Source organism: Akebia trifoliata, chromosome 14 (genome assembly GCF_017979445.1).
Source record: "Akebia trifoliata isolate Shusen 1 chromosome 14, ASM1797944v1, whole genome shotgun sequence".
Classification (NCBI taxonomy): Eukaryota; Viridiplantae; Streptophyta; class Magnoliopsida; order Ranunculales; family Lardizabalaceae; genus Akebia; species Akebia trifoliata.
Window position 1 is genome coordinate 34,993,196 of NC_141388.1, and position 24,348 is coordinate 35,017,543.

At 36.9% G+C, this 24,348-nt stretch overlaps 1 protein-coding gene across 1 annotated transcript; it reads right to left on the bottom strand.

Moving 5' to 3' along the window:
* Nucleotides 1-1,204: 1,204 nt before the first annotated feature.
* Nucleotides 1,205-8,964, bottom strand: LOC147386961 (E3 ubiquitin-protein ligase At1g12760-like). Its single transcript, XM_086423368.1, has 4 exons — nucleotides 8,437-8,964; nucleotides 3,991-4,110; nucleotides 2,717-3,017; nucleotides 1,205-1,728 (listed from the first exon to the last, which is right to left on the bottom strand). Exons 1-4 carry the CDS (start codon nucleotides 8,775-8,777, stop codon nucleotides 1,567-1,569), a joined length of 924 nt encoding a protein of 307 aa, XP_086279494.1. The 5' UTR covers nucleotides 8,778-8,964; the 3' UTR covers nucleotides 1,205-1,566.
* Nucleotides 8,965-24,348: the final 15,384 nt, after the last annotated feature.

Below are 24,348 nucleotides of genomic sequence, written 5' to 3' on the forward strand. Positions count from 1 at the left end.
GATCTCCTCACCATCAAGATCACCCTCACAAAAAAATCAGCCAATTCCCAAACTTCTAGCCATATATTGAAAAATGTTTGGCCTCCAAATGCTTCCCATATATATAATATTAAAAAAAATACTTTAAAAATAAATACAAAAATATGTAACTAAAATGGATATATTTATATATTAACATTGATAGGGTTGAGTTGGGTTACTTGAACCTTCAACCCGAATTGAGGTGGGTTGAGATATTCTAACTAGGACTGTCAATAGATGCTTATCGGTTCGGATACAACAATATTCGAATTTGAATCCAAAATTTTTATTTGATATCCGAATTCTAATTCGACGGATGTTCTAAAACTCTATCCGAATTCGAATCCGATCATCTTATTAGATATCGGATAATAACCGATTAAAATTCAAATAATTTGTATATTAAAAAAATATATATAATTTTCCTTATCCAACTGATTTTTCATTTTAAAAAAAAACTTATTATATATTTATATTATTTATATAACAAATAAATAAAATAAAATAAAATAATATATATTATTTATATAAAAAATTAATTAAATAAAATAATATATATATTATATATTATATATTATTTCGATTCGGATTTGAAATGTTAATATTCAAATCCGTATCTGTATCTGATAAGGATTTGAGTATATAAAACTATCCGAATTCAAATCTGATATCTGAAATTTTTGGATAATATCCGATTTTTTGAATTCGAATTCAAATCGGATTCGAATTTTCAACTATCCATTGACACCCCTAATTCTAACCCAAGCTGAATTCATCTTTTACATAACCTGGACCACGCTTGCCCATCAATCACGTCGAGCCCGAGTTGAGTTCAGGCCAGTCTACCCATCAATCAGGTTGAGCATGGATTGAGTTAACAGTAACCCGCCAAGGTTGCAGACCTACCCCAAATAACCCCTCCCAAGTCACTACCATTTGCTAGCTCTGATACCAAATGATACGGACTCCACCATTGCAGCAAAAATACATAAGTAGTAGTTGTGTGGGACATTAAACCCATATCTTTGTGGGGGGTCCTAACACAAGAACAAGATAGCTAATTGTTCTTGGTAGATGACTTGGTCAAATGCATGAGGGGTTAAAACAGATTAATTTGGATAAATCATAGGTTACCAAATAAATAAAAGTTTTTACCCTAACGGGTCAATACCAATTCAAAGGATTTATGGAAAGAGGATAAAGACAAGGGTATTTTAGTATTTTTTCTAAAAATCTCTCATACAAGACCATGGAGGGAAGTGTATCTAATATTGGCCAAATCAAGAGGGGGTTGTTATGACTTTGAAAATGGAGGGAAGTGTATCAAATATTGGCCAAATCTAAGTATGGTAAATGTTGGGAAACACAAGTTAATCTAAGCCAGGAAAAAAAAATGGAAAATTTACAGAGCTTAACAAACTGAATTTGACTAAGAAGATTTTCAGATCATTGAAACAATGTGGACCTCCCTCTTCTCTGGGGGAGATGATCACCTTGGTGTGTGTGTCATTGGATTCTTCCGAGTCGGAGTAAGAGAGATGGGAGTTAGAGCAGCTCATCACAATGGCGAATATTGTATTTGCAGAGAGGACACGTTGCGTTTATCCGAAGCCATTTGACGATGCATCCGCAATGGAAGTGATGGTTGCAGGGAAGTGTGTGCAGCTCCACCCCATCCGCATAACGAGAAAGGCAAATGCAACATTCCTACAGCCACCATTGCATAAGTTTTAAAAAAAAAAAAAAAAAAAAAAAGAATATTTCAGGAGATTAGATTCATGAATTTGGAAATATCTTTAAAAAATTCTAATCTTCTAAGAAAAGAATGTGAACACAAAAAGAAGATTTCGAAGAAGAACAAAGTCAAGGAACTTGGTCTATATCGATAAAAACTTAAACTACCCAAAGCTATTGAAACCAACATAACCTCATTTAAGACCCCCGAACATTGACCACAAATGTGCATGGGTAGATTCCTCCAAAAAGATCATTTAAGAGCCACATTGTGGAGGGTACATCTTAGAACAACCCGTAGCATTTACAAATTACAAATTTTTCTATGGGTCTTCGGGGCTAAAAAAGGAGAATTTGGAGTCCAATAACTGATTCAGCTTGAGTTGATGCAAAGATTTCAACAACAAACACCACCACCCGAACCCTTCAAACGGCAATCCATGACAGAGTCATCCAATATCCCATCAATAAAAGAGCCGGACTAAGTCTCCAATGTTCTTTTGTTCCATAATGACACACTCCATGGTTATAAGTTATTACTAAGAGGATCAGGCCAACCTAATTACTAACTCAAGCCTAATGTTGGACCCAAATCAGAACAAATATATTGGATGTACAAGGTATTCAAATATCCCAACCACATGCCCTAACCCATGTAATCAGATCAGAAAGGTGGGTTTTACAATTAAGCTGCTGTATTCCATTAAGGGGCATTTAACAAATTTGTACACAAACACAAAAAAAAACTCAGGGTAGAGAGAAACACAAGACTCTTTCCTCCTTTATCTCTACCCTTGTTCTTCTTCTTTTCTTAAGGTATAAATTATGAAAGCAAAGAAAAAAATTGGCTATCGAAAGCAACACGAAAAAAAAAAAAAAAAATACCACGATAAAAGAGAAGTAATCTATGGGTTTATGGTTAGATGATCCTAAAGAAAGAACAAAATTGAGAGATGCTCACAGAGTCCTCAGGTGGAAGAGAAATTTCACTTATGGAGTCACTGGTGCTCGGTTCCATAACTACGACTGCAACTTCTAGTTTCTTATCTAAATCAGGTACCCACAATTGGTTAATCTGACGGAACTTATATCTGGGAAGAATCTTGAGATCGTCTTCAGATGCACCTTCCTGAACCACTACAGCATATAGAATTGCTATAATGCATGGCAAGCAACAGCAGAGAGCAATGCCAATAATACAAGCCAACCCAATGCAAAATATTGCAAAGAACACATCAAAGGCAAGAAATACCACTGCTAACCTGCACTTAATTTAACAACAAAAATCGCTAAGAGCTTTATATGTTAATCAAAATAAGGCTGAACTTATCAAAATAAAAAATAATAATCATAGTCAAGTTGAATAAGAAATCAAGATTTAGTGGTTCTTCATGATTTTGCATTTGAGTTACTGTGGTGATTCTCTCATTATTTTGTTGTAAAAAAAAATGCTTCGAAAGGTGCATTTTCAACAATGTGAAGATGACTTGGGCGTTATATTTTTATGGTAACAGGCAAATTACACAAAACTACCTCAAACATGCAATATGAGTCTTACAATGTGTTTAGGAAGAACACATCTTTGGGTAGAGAGCAAGTGGAAGACCCAAAAGAATGTGGAGATGATGGAAGCAAAAGTAAACTTACTTTCAATAACAAAAGACTCGGCTCTGATAGTGGCCAGGGCCTCTCTCCAAAAAGGGATAAGTCTTGAGTTCAATCCCCCAGGTCGGCCACCCATAGGGATTTATCCCGGCTTACCTGGCATGTGTGGTATTGCATATACCCAGGATATTTGGGCGAGATATGGTGCTCTAAGAGGCCAATTGCCTTGCCTCCTAGTCGGGGACTACTGGTCCGGACACCTCAACCATAAAAAAAATGACTTTGCCCTGGACGTATTGGAATGGACGAAAGTGGATTCATTTAGCCGAAACCAAAGGTTTGGGATAAAACTTTGTTGTTTCAACCAATCATGATCCCATTCAAATACTCACAAATATGCATTTGTGGCAATTCCCAATGTAACAAGTTAGACATACATGTTCTTTTACGATGTTCTATGGATTTAATATCTAATCATTTTTTCCTGAGCTATCAATATTTTCTTCAACTCTCATGAAGATGAAGGTTCCAAGTCACAAAAACTAGTTGTTTTTCTCATTGAAAATTTCACACACTTCCATTGAAAGATGCTCTATAAAGAAACTGAAAATTTTGAAGAATGGTTCTTACCAGTAGAGACGTGGAGCATCTTGCAAAAGAAATTGGCCACCCATAACAATCCAATAAAACCCAATCACCCACCAAAAGAATGAAACCATTGTATTCATTGATTCCAACCTTTTTGCAACGCTGAAGTGAGAACAAGAAAAAGGCAATCACGAAAAAGAATAATAATATATTCAATGTCTACAGGGAAATTCGACCTCATAGAGTTCAATTCCCATTTTCAACCCATAACCACTATGAGCCCGAATAGAACTTCTTAGGTAGCGATACCAAATCAAATATGACAATTAGTAGGACCATAATAAGCAAAGCTTGGGCTAAAACATAAAAATCTTAAAGCAATTATGCCTTTCAAGTCATCCTAGACATTATCCTATAACAATAATTATTTCTAAGAAAAATGTCCATTTAGTGCTTCTACAATAAATTGAAGAATTTATTAGAATTCTGCAAGATCAGTTCGTTCTTTTTACTCTCTTTTGAATGATGTGATTCCTACTGAGAGGTCCACAAGAGATTTATCTTGTAAAATAACGAGTTTTTATCATGGTTTTCAAACTCATCCTTGGTGACATCTGAGCGACCAGTTTCAATGACTCATCTGAGATTTGAAAAATCAGTCGATATTTTGAAAACTCAGCCGAGTTAACCTGGTTTTGTACTGTTCAATATACAAAATTAAATTAATTTTAAGAATTTAAATGTTTGAATTTTATATAAAATAACATTTTGTGATTAAGCATCTATTAATACATTTATAAGTGCATTGCTTTAAACAGGTTTAAAAGAAATTGTATTTTCAGAGGCTAGGTAGGCGTTTGGATAGGACTCCTTAGCTACTTCTGACTCTTGCGGGGAGTTAGAAGTCGTTTGGATGCGTTTGTATGAACTACTCCCTCGAAGAGTTACTCCGCGCAAGAGCAAGAAATTACTCTTTATGAAGAAGTCAAGAAAACCTATTTCTCAAAACTCTTCTTGCGGGGAGTCAAAATCTAACGGTTCGTTTTACCAAAATACCCCTAACTTTATTAATTTTCTATGAAAATATTTCTAATTCATTTGCCTTTAAATCAAACAAAAGAAATATTTATTAATATTAAATTATTTTTTTAAAATTTTGAGTATAATGGATTTAAACACATTATATTAATATTTAATATTTAAAATATTATATTATATTATATTAATATTTATTATATTATATTATATTAATATTTATAGTTAAACACATTATATTAATATTTAATATTTAAAATATTATATTATATTATATTAATATTTATTATATTATATTATATTATATTAATATTTATTATATTATATTATATTAATATTTATAGTTAAAATGTCAAAAATAATATAATTTGAAGGCATATTATGACACTAAAAGATAGTCTGTCAATTTTTTTTTTAAATTTTGAGTATAATGGATTTAAACACATTATATTAATATTTAATATTTAAAATATTATATTATATTATAATAATATTTATTATATTATATTATATTAATATTTATAGTTAAAATGTAAAAAATAATATAGTTTGAAGGCATATTATGACACTAAAAGACAGTCTGTCAATTTTTTTTTTAAAATATTATGTCATATTATGTCAAAAACAGTCAGTCAAATTTTTTTTAAAATTTTAAGTATAATGGATTTAAACATATTATATTAATATTTAATATTTAAAATATTATATTATATTATATTAATATTTATAGTTAAAATGTCAAAAACAGTATAGTTTGAAGGCATATTATGACACTAAAAGATAAAAAACAGTAACTGGTATAATATAAGGGTATTCTGGTCTTTTTTCTAGAAGTCATGAGAAGTCAGTATGGTTCCCAAACAGACTTCCAGCACAAAAGTACTTCTGCCAGTACTTCATAGAGTTGATTGCCAAACGCCATTTCTGCACAGAATTACTTTTCCAGCTCCTCCATAGAGTACTTCAGCTTCTGTTCTTTGGAAGAGTAGTTCTGCTCCTGGTATCCAAACAGGCCCTAGATGATTCAATGAGTCATCTCATCTCGGATGGCGGTTTGCAAACCATTCAAAACCGGTTTGAAAGAAAAACATTTTCTTCCTTAGTTTTACAAATATATGGAGGAAGAGATAACTAACATGTATATATGGGTGGCGTTCGGATGCCCTAAAGAGAGCCAAACATTGTGCCAAACATTTTTCAATGTATAGGTTAGAAGTTTCAGAATGGGCTGAATTTTTGTGAGGATGATCTCTATGATGAGTAGATCATCCTCACCAAAAATCAGCCCATTCTGAAACTTGTAACCCCATCAAAACTGGTTTACAAAATTAGACGGTCCACATTTCTTCAACTTGTAAACTAGGTTTAGAAATTTCGGAATGAGCTGCTTTTTTGTGAGGGTGATCTCTTCACCATAGAGATCATCCTCACAAAAAATCAGCTCATTCCGAAACTTCTAACCCCTATTTTGAAAAATGTTTGGCACTCTTCAAGGCCTCCAAACGCTTCCCTATATATATATATATGGATTAGGATCCGTGTACACATATATCTACTCATATATCTACAACGTGTTTTGTCTTATGTGGGATAAAAGTTTTGGATTGAGTGGATTTTTTGTGAGGATGATCTCTATGATGAGTAGATCATCATTGCCAAAAATCAGCTCAATCCAAAACTTTTAATCTCGTCAAAAGTGGTTTACAAAAAATGGACTGTCCACAATTCTTCAACTCATAAATATGGGGTAGAGGTTTTAGAATTAGCTGATTTTTGGTGAGGATGATCTCCTCGTCATAGAGATCATCCTCACCAAATCAACTTAGTCCAAAACTTTTAGCCCACATAGGACAAAACACGTTGTAGATATAGGAGTAGATATATGTGTACACGGATCCTGATTCATATATATATATATATATATATATATATATATATGGGGGCGGTTCAAGGGCCATCTGAGAAACCGTCTAAGAAAACTTTCGTTTTTCAAAATAAGGGTTAGAGGTTTTGGATTGAGCTGATTTTTTGCAAGGATGGTCACTATGATGAGAAGATCATCCTCACAAAAAATCAGCTCAATCAGAAACTTGTAAATCCATCAAAAGTGATTTACAAATTAGTGATAAAAAGTGGTAAAAAATCGACGGTCCACATTCTAAATCACTTTTAACGGGGTTAGAAGTTTCAGATTGAGCTGATTTTTTTTTTGGATGATCTTCCCATCATAGAGATCATCCTCACAAAAAATCAGCTCAATCCAAAATTTCTAACCCATATTTTAAAATTTTATTTACCGTCGAAAGTTTTCTTAGACGGTTTCTCAGACGGCCCTTGAACCTGACCCTATATATATATATATGGGAAATGTTCAGCACCCTAAGTTTTACCACACACTTTAACAAACGTTTTTTGTCCTACATGGGTTAGAAGTTTTGGAATGGGCTGATTTTTGGTGAGGATGATCTCTATGATTAGAAGATCATCCTCCCTAAAAATCAGCCCATTCTGAAATGTTTAGCCCCATGTTTACACGTTGAAAAATCGTGGACCGTCCATTTTTTGTAAATCATTTTTGATGGGGTTAGAAGTTTTGGAATGAGCTGATTTTTGGTGAGGATGATCTCCTCACCATAGAGATCATCCTCACCAAAAATCAGCCCATTCCAAAACTTCTAACCCATGTAAGACAAAACACGTTTGTTAAAGTGTGTGGTAAAGCTTAGGGTGCTGAACGGGACCCTATATATATATATATATAGGGGCGGTTTATTGGACATATGTAAAAACAATGGTTTTTTAAAATATGGGTTAGAGGTTTTGGATTGAGCTGATTTTTTGCGATGATGGTCACTATGATGAGAAGATCATCCTCACAAAAAATCAGCTCAATCTAAAACTTCTAAATCCTTCAAAAGTGATTTACAAATTATTGGCTAAAAATCGACAGTTCACATTCTAAATCACTTTTAATGGGGTTAGAAGTTTCAGATTGGACTGATTTTTCTTTTTCGGATGATCTTCCCATCATAGAAATCATCCTCACAAAAAATCAGTTCAATCTGAAACTTCTAACCCATATTTTGAAAATTTATTAATGTTACATTGTTTTTTCATATGTCCCTTGATCCGTTCCCTACATATATAGCATTGGGTTCGGGTGTCGGGTTGAGATATATTAACCCAGACTTGCCCATTAGTCGAGTTGAGTTCGGATCAGCTCACCCAGGTTTCAACCCAACTTCTATTACGATATATTAAAAAAAAAAAGAGTAAATGGTTTTCTGACTCCCCCACGTGGCAAGCTAAAAAGAAAAAAGCATGGGTCTTGTTAACTTAAAGTGCAATGAATACACTTTTGGATGAGTCACTTCGGAAACCAATTGAGTCGAGCCGAGTCGAATCGACTCGTTCTAAAACTAGGATTTGAACTCAAAATCACCATGTTTTTACCTGCTATTAAGGCTCTGCAAAGACGGCAAGAGCTGATCTTCCTCATCTTCCCAGCCATCACCACCTGAATTTCTCCTTAAATATTCGAGATAAACGAAACCCACATGCAAGAGCCTCTGCAGAGCGTAACCAACGATCCAAACCCTAAGAGGGATCGAAGGCCGCTCCCGAATCGTTGACAAGAGAACGATTCCAGAAACCAACACGAACGCAACATTCCAAATTACATCGATTATAACTACGGGTCTCGAGTAACCCCAATCGATCTGTCGATCCTCTAATTGTACCCCAGTTGTGTCTCGGACCAGAATCGATTGTTCCCGAATGATTCGGCGGATCATGGCGCGTCTGTCTGTCTTCCTGTCTGATCGAGAGAGAGAGAGACTCCTGTTGTTGATGGTGGAGTTATCACTTATGGGTCGAACCGAGCGCCATGAGCTGGTGAAGAGTCTTCTTCCTCCATTGCAGAAAGTACGGAGAATTTGCAGAGAGTGGCAGAGAGAACTGGTGGAAATGTAACTGGGGAGAGAGGGTTTAGAGATAGAAAGAAGATTTTTGCTGTATCTCTTAAATATCAAATGCTTGATGTCGTTTTATGCTTTGTTTTCGAATATTTTTTTGGGTCCACAAACCTTATAGGATGAATCATTTGGTAGATTATAAACAAATATTCAACTTGACATTGAGAATTTGACTATCTATATGTCTCATAACTGATCATGGTTTCAAATATGGGTTGGACCGACCCAGCCTGGCTCAGTCTACTACTTAATCTTATAAAAATATTTATAATATTTAAATAAAAATTTATTTTTTTAATAAAGGTTAAATATATTGTCATAAGTAAAATTTAGCTTTACTCTATAAGCTGTATAGATTAATAAGACATTAATTGTAACTTCAATTGGATAGTCTTCAAGCATGGACAAAAAAAAAATTTGTATGAAAATTTTATTTTATTTCATTAAAAATATTGAATTTTAGTCATTTTATTTAGCCCGAATCCGACCCGAATCAAGTCTCAATTTGTTAGAATCAGACTAGGGCTTAGTGGACTTAAGCTCGATACTAGTACAGGTCTAATTTAGGGCTCAACCAAGCCCGAACCAAACCTGCCAACGGACACCCTTAGACAGACATGGCATCTCCACTATGTTGTATCTCACGATATAAATGAGATGATTCATATGAGATTTTGAAAATCTTGATCGAGTCCATCGGAATTTTATATATTTTACTTAAAATAATTAATTTTTTTTATATTTAAATTTATATTATTTAAATAAAATATGATTTTATAATCAAATGTCTTCTAATCTAATTTATTTAAAAAAAATTATAATTATTTTCATATAAATATATATGAATATAAATAACTTAAAACCGAGTTAAATGATTTATTTCATTGAAAATGAGTTGACTCATCCAAAACAACTCGGTCTCGTCCTCGAATGAGAAGAGACGTGTCAAAGCGCACCAACTACTTTGGGGACAGGCAACGTTTGGGACCATCCACCTTACAGACAAACTTGGTTATGACCCCAATGGTAGAGTTGTTCATGTGGGGTGCGTTAACGTAATTTACAGTTGGGCGTACGGTCTAAAACATCAAAGCCATAGTCGTGGATAACATACGTACTGGGACACTCAATGTTTGTGCTACTAGCCAACAACTGGCTCGTTGTACCATTTAGGGCTTCAAATGGGTACCCATTTAATTGGAAAAATGCCCTTTATACAAGGGTCGAATCAAATTTATTGCTTTGGTCTGATTAGATTTGGAATAAGTTACAGTTTGGTTTTGGGTTACGAAAATGGATAATTAAAAAAATTTGGTTTTATTCTCAGTTCAAAACTTGTATAGAATTAGTTTATAAAAAAAAAAAAACTTGTATAGAATTAAACTGAGAATCAAGTCGTGGAGTAAAAATAAATATATATTAATTTAGAGAGTTGCTATTGTCATACTAATTCTTAAATAAATCTCTAAAAAAGTTGCACAAAGTTGGTGTGGTGTTAGTATATGTTGGTGCGGCACTTGTAACACTCTTAATTTATCATGAATTATTTTAGACTTATATTTTATGAATAAATTAATGAACTTTTTTATGAATAGATTAATGACTCATGAAATTTTATCTTTATTTCATAAAATTATAATATGTTTTGTCTTATATGGACAAAAAGATTCGGAATGAGCTGATTTTTTGTGAGGATGATCTCTATGGTGAGGAGATCATCCTCACAAAAAATTAGGCATTCTGAAACTTCTAGCCCCATGTTTATAAGTTGAAGAATTATGGAATGTCCATTTTTTATAAATCACTTTTTATGGTGTTAGAAGTTTTGGAATGGGCTGATTTTTTCCAAGGATGGTCCCTTCAACATAGAGATCACCTTTACAAAAAATCAGCCCAGTCCGAATCTTTTTATCCATATAAGACAAAACACATTATAGCTTTATGTGTCTACGGATCCTTACCCCATATATATATGGGGTCCCGTTCCCCACCCTAAGCTTTACCCTACACTTTAACAAACGTGTTTTGTCTTACATGGGTTAGAAGTTTTGGAATGAGTTGATTTTTGGTGAGGATGATCTCTATAGGTTAGAAGTTTTGGAATGAGTTGATTTTTGGTGAGGATGATCTCTATAGTGAGGAGATCATTCTCACCAAAAATCAGCCCATTCCAAAACTTATAACTCCATCAAAAATGGTTTACAAAAAATGGACTATCCACGATTTTTCAACTTGTAAACATGGGGTTAAAAATTTTGGAATGGGCTGATTTTTGATGAGGATGATCTTCTAATCATAGAGATCATCCTCACCAAAAATCAGCCCATTCCAAAACTTCAAACCCATGTAGGACAAAACACGTTTGTTAAAGTGTAGGGTAAAGCTTAGGGTGTTGAATATTTCCCATATATATATATATATATGCATTCTTAAGTTAATGTTGGGAATCAAAATTTGTCTTATATGACTTAAATTTTTTGAATTGAACTGATTTTTTTTGTGAGGATGATCTCTAGAGTGAGAAGATTTACCCTTATAAAAAATCAGTCAAATTTGAAACTTCCAAATTCATCAAAAGTGATTTATAAATTATAGGTAAAAAATCAACGGTCCATAATTCTAAATCACTTTTGATGAGATTAGAAGTTTCAGATTGGACTGATTTTTTCTAAGGATGATCTCCTTATCATAGAGATCATTCTCACCAAAAAAAAAAAAAAAAAATCAACCCAATACAAAACTTATGACAAATGTGTGTGTGTATATATATATATATATATAAATTTTTAATTAAAAATATGTTACTTTCAAGAAACTTTATAAAATATTTGTAACCCATAGAATCAAATCGAACCAAACCGATCTTAGTTTGGTTTGGGTTGGTTTGGTTCTATTGGTATTTTGGTTCGATTCTTATTTAGTGGAATGGACCTATTTGGTTTTGTTTCAATTTAGCCTTAAACCTAACCAAGTTTCACTCCTACTTTTTTGATCTAAAATGCAATTGATTATTAGTTGCTCTAAAATACCCAAACTAAATTTATATATCTTTGAAAATTAGGTTTATTAAAATTAATACTATCTGATTATACCCACGCGTCATGAAATAGATCATCTCTTCTAAAAGTTCATTACTTGTAAAAAAGATGAATTTTAATTTTTGAAAGAAAAAAAAAACCATATCATTAGTGGAACAAATTATAATTAAGTTGATACTTCGTACATACTATGTTGATTTTTTTTAAAGGAAAAAAACTTTCTGATGATTTGAAATATTTTTTTTTCTATTCGATTCTTGAGAATCAAAACAAATGGGTACTTGTGTATCTTGGTGATTCTGGTCCGGCTCCACTTATTTTAGAGTTGAAACTGGAATGGATAAGAATCTGAATCGAAAAAAAGTAAAATGATTATACTTTTAAGAATCTTAAGAATTGATCGAAATTGACCCATTGACACCCTTAGTACAATCTTTTCTTTTGTTGAATCTACACGCTAATCAAATTATTTTACAAATCTAACAAGATATGCATATCAAAGACCCCTAGGGGGTTGGCTCAACGTTAAAACTAGCAATATGGATTTACTTCATGTACTTAAGTATTCGAAACTAGGTGGTCTCTTGACTTACTTTGTTGCACGTTATAAAACTTTTATGGGGTTAGGACATCCCTATGGTAGGACTAGTCCATTCCAAAAATAGTGTGGGGAAACCTGTCACATATTAATAAAAAAGTAAAATTATTTAAAGGACCCTAGTGGAGGATCTTTTTTCTAAATAGACCATAAGTTTTGGGCGGTCTCTTAATAGTTCATTTAGTAAACTTTTCTTTTCTTAACACTCCATGGACCTCATTTCACGCTTATAAAGTCTTTGAAATACCCAAACTACCCCTTTATCATATTCTTCACATAGTTAGGTTTTTCAACAATTGCGATCATTTTTTTACTATCACTTCATTTTCGACGATCTTTGATCATGAATGATGAATGGAGAAGGATATTCTTTTGATTTATTTTGACGTTTCGTTAAGAAAAATAAAGAATGAAGTTGAGACCCTAAATTTTGTGATGATTACATCGTAACTTTTGATTTGCAACTATGATTTATGAACATTGGGTATTTAGAGGAGATTTACCAAGTATCGAAGTTGAAAAAACGAAAAAAAAAAATGTAAGATCTGGTTCACATTGCAACACCAAGTTCACCACTTTTTATTGTCTAGTTTAACATTTTTATTGTTGAACTCACCACTCAGTGGCAAGCTCACCACATTTAATTATTTCGTGTTGAACTTTCCACTTAGTGTCGAGTTCACCACTTTTTGTTGTCTAATTCAACATTTAATTACTTATTGTCTAACTCACCACTTAGTGTCAAGTTCATCACTTTCTATTGTGTAGTTCAACCTTTAATTACTATCGAGTTCGACAATATCTTCATAAGAAAAAAAATCTTCAAACTCGACAATAATTAAATAGTGAACTACATAATAAAAAGTGGTGAACTCGACGCTGTAAATATGAATCACATTTTCGTTTTTATTTTTGAGTTCGATATTGGATAAATCACCTCGAAACACCCAAAATGCATAAAATATAATTGCAAATAAAAAATTACAATTTAATCATAAAAAAATTGAATCTCAACTCCATCTAAATATTCAAAAGTAAAATAATATCATTCTTCAATCGTCATTCATGATCAAAGATCATCAGAAATGATCAACAATTTTCAGAAATGGTTGTAATTACGGTTGAAAATCCTAATTATGTGAAGAAGATGATAAAAAAAAGGGTAATTTGGGTATTTCAAAGACATTACACATGTGAGATGAGGTCCAAGAATTGTTATGAAAAGAAAATTTTACTAAATCAACTATTAAGAGACCACCCAAAGCTTATGGACTATTTAGAAAAATTCACTTTGCTAGGGTCTTTTAAGTAATTTTTCTAAAAAGAAAAGAAAAAGACATGTATGTCAAGGGTTGGTGGATCCAATGGAGCCTTATACAAGGCATTTTAATGAGAAGCACATCAAACTTTTATGTTATGGCAACAGCAAATTTTCACTCCATCAAAATCAGCACTCCTAAAGTCGAAACCGGTAGAGACGGTACTGGTGAAGAGATGGTTTGACCGTTTGTATTATTAATTGGGGTTTTTTTTAGTATCCTAATCATTTGGACGTTATTTTGTCCACTTACATGGGAATGAGAGTACAGCTGTACAGGTTACCTGAGCTGTCAGTTTGTCTTTTTTACAAGTAGTAAAATATTTTGTCTATGGGGACTAGGTTGGGTGCCCATTGTACCCATTTAACTTGATCCAAACCGAAATCAGAATGGATAGAACGGTTATGGGTCCCTTTTTATTGGAATCAATTAGAGTTGGATCTATAAGAATCGAATCGATTGAGAATCAAATCGGATCATGAGTTCGAAAGTGAGTCGGTGCATGTCTTGATGGGTATGGCTTGGCCAAGTTCCGTCTTCTATTAACGGAAAAAAAAATGATAGATATTAATTAAAATAGATAATCAAATCTATTTAAGGAGAATTTTTTTTAGGGTTTCAATTCTGATTTCTTTGACTTGGGGATTGAAAACGAAATTGATTGAAAACGAAACTAAGAAAAACTAATGGTTCTGGCTCATTTATGAAGGAATCGAATTGGAATTGACCCATTGGCACGCCTAGTCTAAGGTTATTAGTTTTTATCTTTTCTTTTTCGCACATGGTACAATTTTAATAGAATAATGATAAATTGACTCCCCTTCTGACAAGCTCTCCCCCACATGATTATGCAGAGAGCAATAGATTTTTTTTTCGAGATACACAACTACATATATTTATAGGGATGTGCAATTGTGTATCCCGAGAAAAATCTATGATAGCACAATCACGTGAGGAGAATTGGTCTGAGGGAGAGTTAAAAAGTCACGTCTCATTTTAATAGTCAATGGACGCTTTTGTATCCAACAATATTAAATTATGACTATTGAGGGGTTCAAATTTTAAATTTTTTTATACATAAATAGAGGTGTCTCCCTCAAGAGAAAGATACCCTATTTGACCAACAATCTTGATGTGCATTTTCTCTTTGCTTCGATCTTTTTGGAACACCACTAAGAGAAGCCATCGACACTTTTTTTATTTTGGAATTTCCACTAGACTTTGGAGGGTCCAGCTTTCAACTTTGAATGAATAAATTATTAAAATATTAATTCTTCATCTTCTTTGATCATTATAAATCCATCCAATCTTCTTCTTCCTTTTCAAGCTCCCTTTTCTTTCTATAAAGGCTATGTTTGGATTGAGAGAAAGGAGAGAAGAGAAGAGAAACTCAATTTCTCTCCTTCATGTTTGGATTGACAGGAAAGAACTTGGGAGAATTTTGAAATTTAAAAATATCATAAAAGAGATTTAGGGGTAGAGTTGAAATTGTAAAATATTTTAAAAGGGTTCATCTCCATTTCACTCCTCTTCTCTCCACTTTTGGAGAGAAAGAAAACTTATATTTTTTTCTCTCCTCTTCTCTCCAATTCTTTTTTCTTCTCTCTCCACGTAATAATTCAAACAAGAAAAATGGAGGGAAACTCAATTATTTTCTCTTCTTTTCTCTCCATTTCTCTCAATCCAAACATAGCATAAAAGTAGAGAGAAGTAATTAGAGTTCTTTATCTATTGAGATAAGGAAATACTTTGTTCTCAAATTTTATAAGGGTAATATCATTTATTTATCATAGAGTGCGGATCGTATGCTCTCTAAAGCGGAGTGGACTCGGACCGAATCTTTATTGTTGATAGTGTATTTTTCTCTCTCTCCTCCGTGGATGTAGGTAATTTGTCGATTCACGCAAATCTTGTGTTCTTTGTGTGTTTGTCTTCATCTTTATTTTTGTTTGCTCTTTTTATGCTTTCACACAACAATTTATTTATTAAATTCTACGAATTAAAGATGGTATAATTAAGGAATCCCATTTGAGTTAGAAAATTAGAAAGATCCTCATAAGATTTTTATTAGGAAACCATGACAGATTGGAATCCTACTAAAAGATGAATTGTAAACCCTTTCCTCTCATTTATGTAAGAAAGGAACAGTCCTTATTACAGTAACCCTAAATCTTTGAAGTCTTCATTGCTAGAGAATTTTTGGTTCCATCAATCACAAAACAGTCACCATCCCAATGCATAGAGAGACAGAAGAAGGTGAGTCTAGCATTCAAAAAGATGGATCAATCCGATCAACATACAAGGGGTATTAGATTTTATTATACAAATTTTCTCTTGCTCAATTAATTGATCTCGATGGCTCAAGGTACGCTTCCTAACAACTTGATTGGAGGATTATCATGTTTAAAGGTTTCGTTGATATATATAAGGAAACGTTTGGAGGCCTTAAAGAGAGTCGAACTTTTTTCAAAATAGGGGTTAAAATTTTCGAAATGGGCTGATTTTTTATGAGGATGATCTCTATGGTGATGGGATCATCCTCACAAAAAATCAGCTCATTCTGAAACTTCTAACCCTAGTTTACAAGTTGAGGAATCATGGACTGTCTGATTTTTGTAAATCACTTTTGATGGGGTTACAAGTTTCAGAATTGGTTGATTTTTGGTGGAGAATATCTTCACAAAAAATTCAGCCCATTATGAAACTTCTAGCCCATACATTGAAAAAATGTTTGGCTTTTTGTAGGGCCTTTGAATGCCACCCATATATGTAAAAGTCTAGTTGGAGTAACATTGAAATGTACATTGATTCTGACATTTTGATGTTGTGGTGCACACATAACCTTTGATGCTTTTCACTCGTAGCTCGATGAAAAACACCTATAGTTATGTGTGCACTACCACATCAGAATGTACAATCGATGTAGATTTTAATGCTACTTCAACATTATCCTATATATATTTATGTGTGTGTGCATGCATGCGCTCCTCAATTATATAAGCATTGTAAGATTTAATGTTCATGTGGAATTAATTTTAGAATAGTGTAAAATCTCACATGTCTTTGTGTCGAAGAAAGAATTTATTCTCTGGTATTTGGAAACTTTGCTCATCAAAGTAATCGTATAGCCATAGATATGTAAAAAAAATGAAACAACAAAGAGAATAGAATATTGCACACAAAACACAAGGATTTATGTGGTTCGGTTGTATGCTTACATCCACGAATCAAATAAAAAATCCAAGCACTATTTTCTTCCAAGTTTTACAGCCTTAGAGATCTCTAGTATTAAAAAAAAAAAAAGCAAAGAAAATGTTTCTCTCCCCAAAAAAAGAAAACCCTTAAGAAAATAATTACATAATTTCCATTTCTTTAACCCTAAAATATTTGGTTTGGGGGGCTCCACCCCCAAGCCCTTGGGCAAGGGGCTCTCTACCTCCGTACCCTCAGCCCATTGACCAGTGGGATTCCCTGCACTCCCGTACCTCAATGGGCTCGGCATCCATGTTGTACCCCCAATAGAATACAAGACATTTACACAACAAGGTCAATTTTTGTGTGTGTGTGTAAGTGATAATATGATTTGCGAAGATTTCCAATGGTTGAAAAAAACTATAGAAGAAGCAAAAGGAGTGATCACGGGTCATGACACCTATCGAATGCAAGAACTGATATTCAATATTTTGGTTGTGGTCAATGAAATTCATCTAGTGGAAGTATGTCGATTGTTGCATTTCCTCTCAAAAACCACTTAATCAAAGCAACCATACAACCTTAGAGTCTAGGATTCAAGCTTTGAAAGTGTCAATTTTATAGGGAATTCGAGTAGTTGGATGATACCATCAAGAAGGCCAAAGAATAGTCAACGTTTAGCTTATCTAGAATTAATGCAAGTAGTTGTTTTTTTTTAAGGGACTATTGGTTGTAAAAAAGCTAAGGTGACCATCAAGGTTGACTTGGATGAACTTTCTTTGTTTGAACATTGCAAATAATGCAAGTGTAAATAATAAATGTACACCAATTGATATTAGAGTCGTGCTGGACTGACATAGAAATTGGCATCGATTCACACATTGTTGACATGGACGTGAGCATAGAACCTGTGGGGGAAAATTCTCAAGCATGGACACGTGGCTCGAATGAGGCCCCGAAGTGTGGACTTGAAGCTCGGATGGACTGCTATATGGGCCCAGTTGGTTAGACGCCTCGGATGCACGGACGCCCAACTCAATCCATCATATAGCACGGACGGCGTACTCCGTGAATACAAGTGCCAGTGTAGGTCGGCAAGACGAGTCTGACAGATGTGCCATTGATTGACAGTTCTGACAACCCATACTATGTCAGATCAGCTCTGATTATTCCAGGATTGATAGAGCAGTTGCAACTACTCCTGCAGCTTACGTGTTAGAGGGTGAGCTAACTGTCCTGAGTCACTTCAAAGAATGACACTGAAAACGATCAAGTTGGATGCTTATAAACGGAAGAGGACCATGGGCAAAGTGGATGTTCTTTTTCTTCTTCTCTCTGAACTAGATTAAGATTTTTAGACTTAACTTTCATAGTGTCTAACTTGATCGTCGGAGTGGGCTTAAGTCGCAGGTTCGCCCGAGTAAAGAGATGAGGAAAAAGTGTAGAGCAAGATTTTACATTTACAATTTGGCACCGTCTGTGGGAAACTTACAAGGAGAAAAACGACCAAAATGGGAAGAGCTAGAGGCGAAACACGCGGAGAGCCATCAAATCCCTTACCAGTAGACTCACCCCCAAATGCGTAAGACCCCATGCTTGCAATGTACAACTTACTCACAGAGATGAGGGAGGAAATGCGCAGGGGGTTGGAGAAACAGAATGATGAAATAACGAATATAAGGAGGGAGAATAAGGAACTCAGGCAAAAATTGAGAGAGCGCGTGGAAACCGAAGAAGGCCCAGGTATAGAGCAAAGTCAGGATCATACTGTCCGAATAGCGCGGACATAGGCAGATTGGACCGAAGATTCAGCGACGAAAAAAATGCAGCAAGGAAGCTCGGAAGTTAAGGACCTGATGACAAGGAAGGAAGTGGAGGAAATGCTAAGGCAAAGGGACGATGAACTTGCACGTGGGAAAGACCCCGCACAGAAGGTGCGTAACGCAATCCGGGAGCTCAAGGGGACACCGTTCTCACCAATGATAATGAGTTCGGAACCCCCAAGAGCGTTCCATGCACCGAAGTTCGAAACCTATGACGGAACAAGGGACCCAATGGACCACATCCTTCACTACAAGAACCATATGGTGCTGTACCAGAATGATGACTCGTTGTTCTACAAGCTATTCCCCTCAACTCTGAGGCACGGGGCCATGACGTGATTCCAGGCGTTGCCAGCTGTGTCAATCATGAACTTTTCCGAACTAGAGGAGACATTCGTCAGCCAGTTCGTGCATCTTCGAAAAAAGAAGGTCGGAGTTAACACTTTGTTCAACCTTCAACAGGAGGTCGGGGAGAGTATCCGATCTTTTGTAACTCGTTTCCGAACAAGGGCATTGGATGTAGAAGGCATGGACGAGGCGACCGCTTGTGCGACGTACATCGCGACAGTCATTCCGGGAACACGGTTACACGAGTTATTGATCAAATATGACCCAACATGTTTGGAAGACTTGTATTCAAAGGTGGAGAAGTACATCCTCGTGGAGGAATCTGTGAAGAGCAGGAGGCGAAGCGCTCAAACAGTGGTCAATAGCGATGGAGGAAATGAAGCACCAAAAACACTGAACAAGCTCGCAGGGGAAGGAAACAAGAAAAGGAGGAGAGAATCGAATGGGCAGTCGAGATGGAAGAGAGGTCGGGTGTATACGCCACTCAATGAAAAACTGTCTGTAATACTGAGGCATATCAAGGGCGACCTCAGTTTCATTCAGCCACCTCGGGGATATAGGGGGAAACCTGAAAATCGTACTGCGAGTATCATGAGGCTGAGGATCACCCAATCGAGGACTATTACAGGTTACGCCATATCATCCAGGATATGGTCAAGCTGGGAAGCTCAAAAAGTATGTTTCGTCGGAGAGAGAAATAAAGAGGGAGACCCCCGAGGAAGGTGAACGAAAGCCCAGACCTAGGTGGCCACAAGAAGGGGGACACCGCAAGCCAGAGGAGCGCATGATAGTACATACCATCACAGGAGTGTTGGGGGCTGGAAGGCCATCTAAGCAGATAATTCGGGAGAGAGTAAAGAGGATCCGATATGTGGTTGGTGTCAACAATGTAGCATCTGGAGTACGGATAGCTGAGACGTCAGTCAACGGAGTAGATGTATGGACAATATCTTTTACAGAGGACGACCTGAGAGGGACGGTAATGCCCCATCAGGATGCCCTCGTGATAGCACTTCCAGTTGGCAACGTTGAGCTCCGGATAATACTGGTGGACTCTAGAAGCGCAATGGATATCCTTTTCCTGAGTGCAGCAAGGAAGATGAGGATTTCAGATAGTTTAGAACCAACCCACGGGTTCAATGGGTCTCCGAGCAGCTCGGTGGGAGAAATTACACTCCCAATCACAGCGGATCAAAAGTGGTAATGATAAGATTTGTGGTGATAGAGGCGGACTTAGCCTATAAAGCAATCCTTGGACGAAAATGGATACATAAAATGAGAGCAGTCCCTTCAACTTATCACTAGGTAATTCGATTCCCGAGCGAGGAAGGAGTGATGGAGATCAAAGGTGACTAGGAGATGGCGTAGTGGTGTTTTCACCTGACCTTGAAGCAAGGACGGGGCGCCGAGACCATTCCTGAGAAGAAGAGGAAGGAATCACCTGTCGAAGGAGAAACGTTATAGCAGTTACAGAAGGAGCCACAACAGGAGCGGATGGCAACAGTTGAGGAAGTTGAGACGATAGACCTCGACGATGGTGGAAATTAGCTAATTAGTATTGGTACCACAATGCTGTAGGGGGGAGAAAACAGCATTGGTCCAGCTACTAAGAGCAAATAAAGACGTGTTCGCGTGGTCGTTCGAGGATATGCCAGGAATAAACCCTTTGGTCGCATGTCACAGACTAAACGTCGACAAGGAATTTCGACCTGTTCGACAGAAACCAATGAGACTTTCACCCCGTCTAAGGCAAGGGGTAAATGAGGAAATCGAGAAGTTATTAAGAGCGGGATTCATCAGGGAAGTAGATTACCCAGAATGGATAGCCAACATAGTTGCAGTACCGAAGAAGGACGGAAAGGTGAGAGTGTGCATCGACTTCACAAATCTCAATAAGGCGTGCCCAAAGGATAGTTTCCCTCTGTCGAGGATCGATAGACTGGTCGATGCTACGTTCGAGCATGAGAGAATGTCATTCATGGACGGATACTCCGGCTATAACCAAATCCCTTTAACAACGGAGGATCAGGAGAGAATGTCGTTCATCACCGAGCAAGGGCGGTTCTACTTTAAGGTCATGCCGTTCGGCTTGAGGAACACTGGGGCCACTTACCAGAGGCTCGTGACAAGGATGTTCGAGGGATTGATCGAGAAGACTTTGGAGGTGTACATCGACGACTTATTAGTAAAAAACAGGAAAGTAGAAGACCATTTGGCAGACCTCAAGCAGACTTTCGACCGATTGAGGAGTTTCCAAATGAAGTTGAATCTGAAGAAGTGCGTATTCGCAGTTTCTTCTAGGAAATTCCTCGGATACATTATCACCAGAAGGGGCATTGAGGCCAACCAAGATCAAATCCGGGCTTTGGTGGAAATGCCGAGCCCCAGTAATCAAAAACAGGTATAGAAACTTGCAGGAAGAATAGCAGCGTTAAATAGGTTTATTTCCCGAGTATCCAACAGATGCCGCCCACTATTCAAGTTGTTGTAAAAAGAAAAGAACTTCGCCTGGAGCGCAGAATGTGAAATGACGTTTAACAACCTGAAGAAGTACTTAGGGCAGTCACCGATCCTTAGCTCTCCAAAGGAAGGAGAGGAGTTAGGGATTTATCTGGCAACCAGCTCATCATCGGTAAGCTCGATTCTTTTCAAAGTCGACTTGGGACGGGAGTACTCGATCTACTACGTCAGCAAGACGCTAGGTCCATCAGAGAAGAAGTACACGAAGACAGAAATAGTGGGATTATCGCTCGTTTACTCAGCATACAAGCTCAGGCCTTATTTCCTCTCATACCGTGTCCGAGTTGTGACAGATAGCCCCTTAAAAGAAATAATGCATAGGTCGGAGAACTCCCGGAGGATGGCAAGATGGACGGTGATTCTCGGAGAATACGACTTACAGTTCGAACCACGAACGGCACTGAAAGCGCAAGTGTAAGCAGACTTCCTCGTTAATTTCCCGGTCGAGGATCCAAACTGGGAAGAGTTGGAAGAAGAGGACGAGATGGTGGAAGAGATGGAATTGTGGGACAAACACGCAGGTTGGAGGGTGTTTGTCGATGGCTCGTCAAATTATTCCAGCTCAGGAGTTGGAATAGTGCTAGAAACACCGAGCAATGACAGACTTGAGAAGGTAATCAAGCTCGGATACTAGGCATCAAACAATGAGGCTGAGTACGAGGCAGTTATCAATGGGCTGAAAATGGCAAACGAGCTAAAAGTTGACCGAATTACGTTATGCACCGATTCGCAACTCATAGCAAATCAGTGCAATGGTAAATACGAAGCAAGGGACGAGCGTATGACGAGATATTTAATCGCGGTAAAATGGGAAATTGAAAGATTCGACCAAGTAAAGATATGTCAGATACCAAGGGATGAAAATAGGCATGCAGACTCGTTGGCATACATCGCTTCAATGCTAGGGGAAACAGAAAGTCGGGCTTTACCGATAGAATACTTGCCCAAAGCAAGCATTGATTACGATGAAGGATAGTGCGCACAGGTAGAGCGAACCTTGGGATGGATGGAAGAATACACGGAGTATCTACATTCAAAGGAGCTGCCACGGGACAAGATGGAAGCAAGGAAGATGCTACGGCAGGTCGGAAAGTATACACTCGTTGAAGGAGAATTCTATAGAATGTCGTTCGGGGGACCACTTCTGAAATGCCTTAATAAGGTGGAATCCAAGCTCATAATGGCGGAAATTCATGAGGGGATCTGCGGCAACCATTCGGGAGGACGATCACTCGTCAATAAGGTAATCAATCAGGGCTATGTTTGGCCAATGATGCAGGAAGATTGCAAGAAGTACGTAAAGACGTGCGATGAATGCCAAAAACATGCCCCTATGCATATACAGCCTGCCAGTGAGCTCCACCCTATGAAGTCACCTTGGCCGTTCTCTATATGGGGGATGGACATTATCGGACCTCTACCTCGGGGAAAATAGGGTAAGCTCTTCATCCTAGTAGCTACAGATTACTTTACTTAGTGTGTCGAATCTGTTCCGCTCATTCGAATTAGGGAGGAAGAAGTCATCAAGTTCACATGGGAGCATATTATAACGTGCTTCGGAATCCCCTATGCACTAATTTCTGACAACGGAACACAATTCAAGGGTAACCGTGTGCAATCGTACTTCAAGGAGTACGGGATCCAATCGCTCCAGTCATCCCCGAGGTATCCACAAGGCAACGGGCAGGCGGAAGCATCCAACAAGAAAATCCTCGAAAACTTAAAAAAAAATTGGCTGAGCATAAAGGAAGATGGGTGGACGAGTTGCAAAGTGTCCTATGGGCTTACCGGACTACAGCCAGGAGGGCAACAGGGTTCACTCTGTTCGCACTGGCCTATGGGATCGAAGCCGTCATCTCGACTGAAATTCAGGTCCCCACTACTAGAACACAAGTGGCCGAAACTGAACTGAACGATGAGATGGTGGCTCAGAATTTGGATTGGTTGGACGAGACACGAGAGAGGGTCATAGAGAGATTGGCACGATACCAGCAAGTGTTAAATAGGTCTTATGATCGGAAGGTACGTCGCAGGGAATTCAAAGTCGATGACTTGGTGCTTCGAAAGGTATTCTCCAACACGAAGGAAACTAACAATGGAAAGCTCGAGGCTAATTGGGAAGGACCCTACATCGCAAGCAAAGTCGGAGAATCTGGCGCATACTATCTAGTAACATTAACATGGGATGTAATTCCGTCGCCATGAAATGTATTCAACCTAAAGAGATACTATCAATAAAAAGTTACCTGCACCTACGCCTAACTGTCCAGATCAAAGCCTTGGCCCTTCACGAGAGCCAAGCCCAACTGATGAGCTAGATTAAGAAAAAGCCTCGGCCCCTCAACAAAATCCGAGCCCAACTGAGGAGTTGGTTCAAGACAAAGCCTTGGCCCTTCACGGGAGTCAAGCCCAACTGAGGAGTTGGATTAAGGAAAAGCCTCGACTCCTCAACAGGAACCGAGCCCAACTGAGGAGTTGATTCAAGACAAAGCCTTGGCCCTTTACGGGAACCAAGCCCAACTGAGGAGTTGGATTAAGGAAAAGCCTCGGCCC

Bases quoted from the DNA above. Each gene is read 5' to 3' on its own strand.
- LOC147386961 (XM_086423368.1), bottom strand. From the start codon at position 8,777: ATGATCCGCCGAATCATTCGGGAACAATCGATTCTGGTCCGAGACACA. The intron at 4,111-8,436 runs GTAAAAACATGG...TTCTCACTTCAG, and splicing joins TTGCAGAGCCTTAATAGCAG to CGTTGCAAAAAGGTTGGAAT. The intron at 3,018-3,990 runs GTAAGAACCATT...AATTAAGTGCAG, and splicing joins GATGCTCCACGTCTCTACTG to GTTAGCAGTGGTATTTCTTG.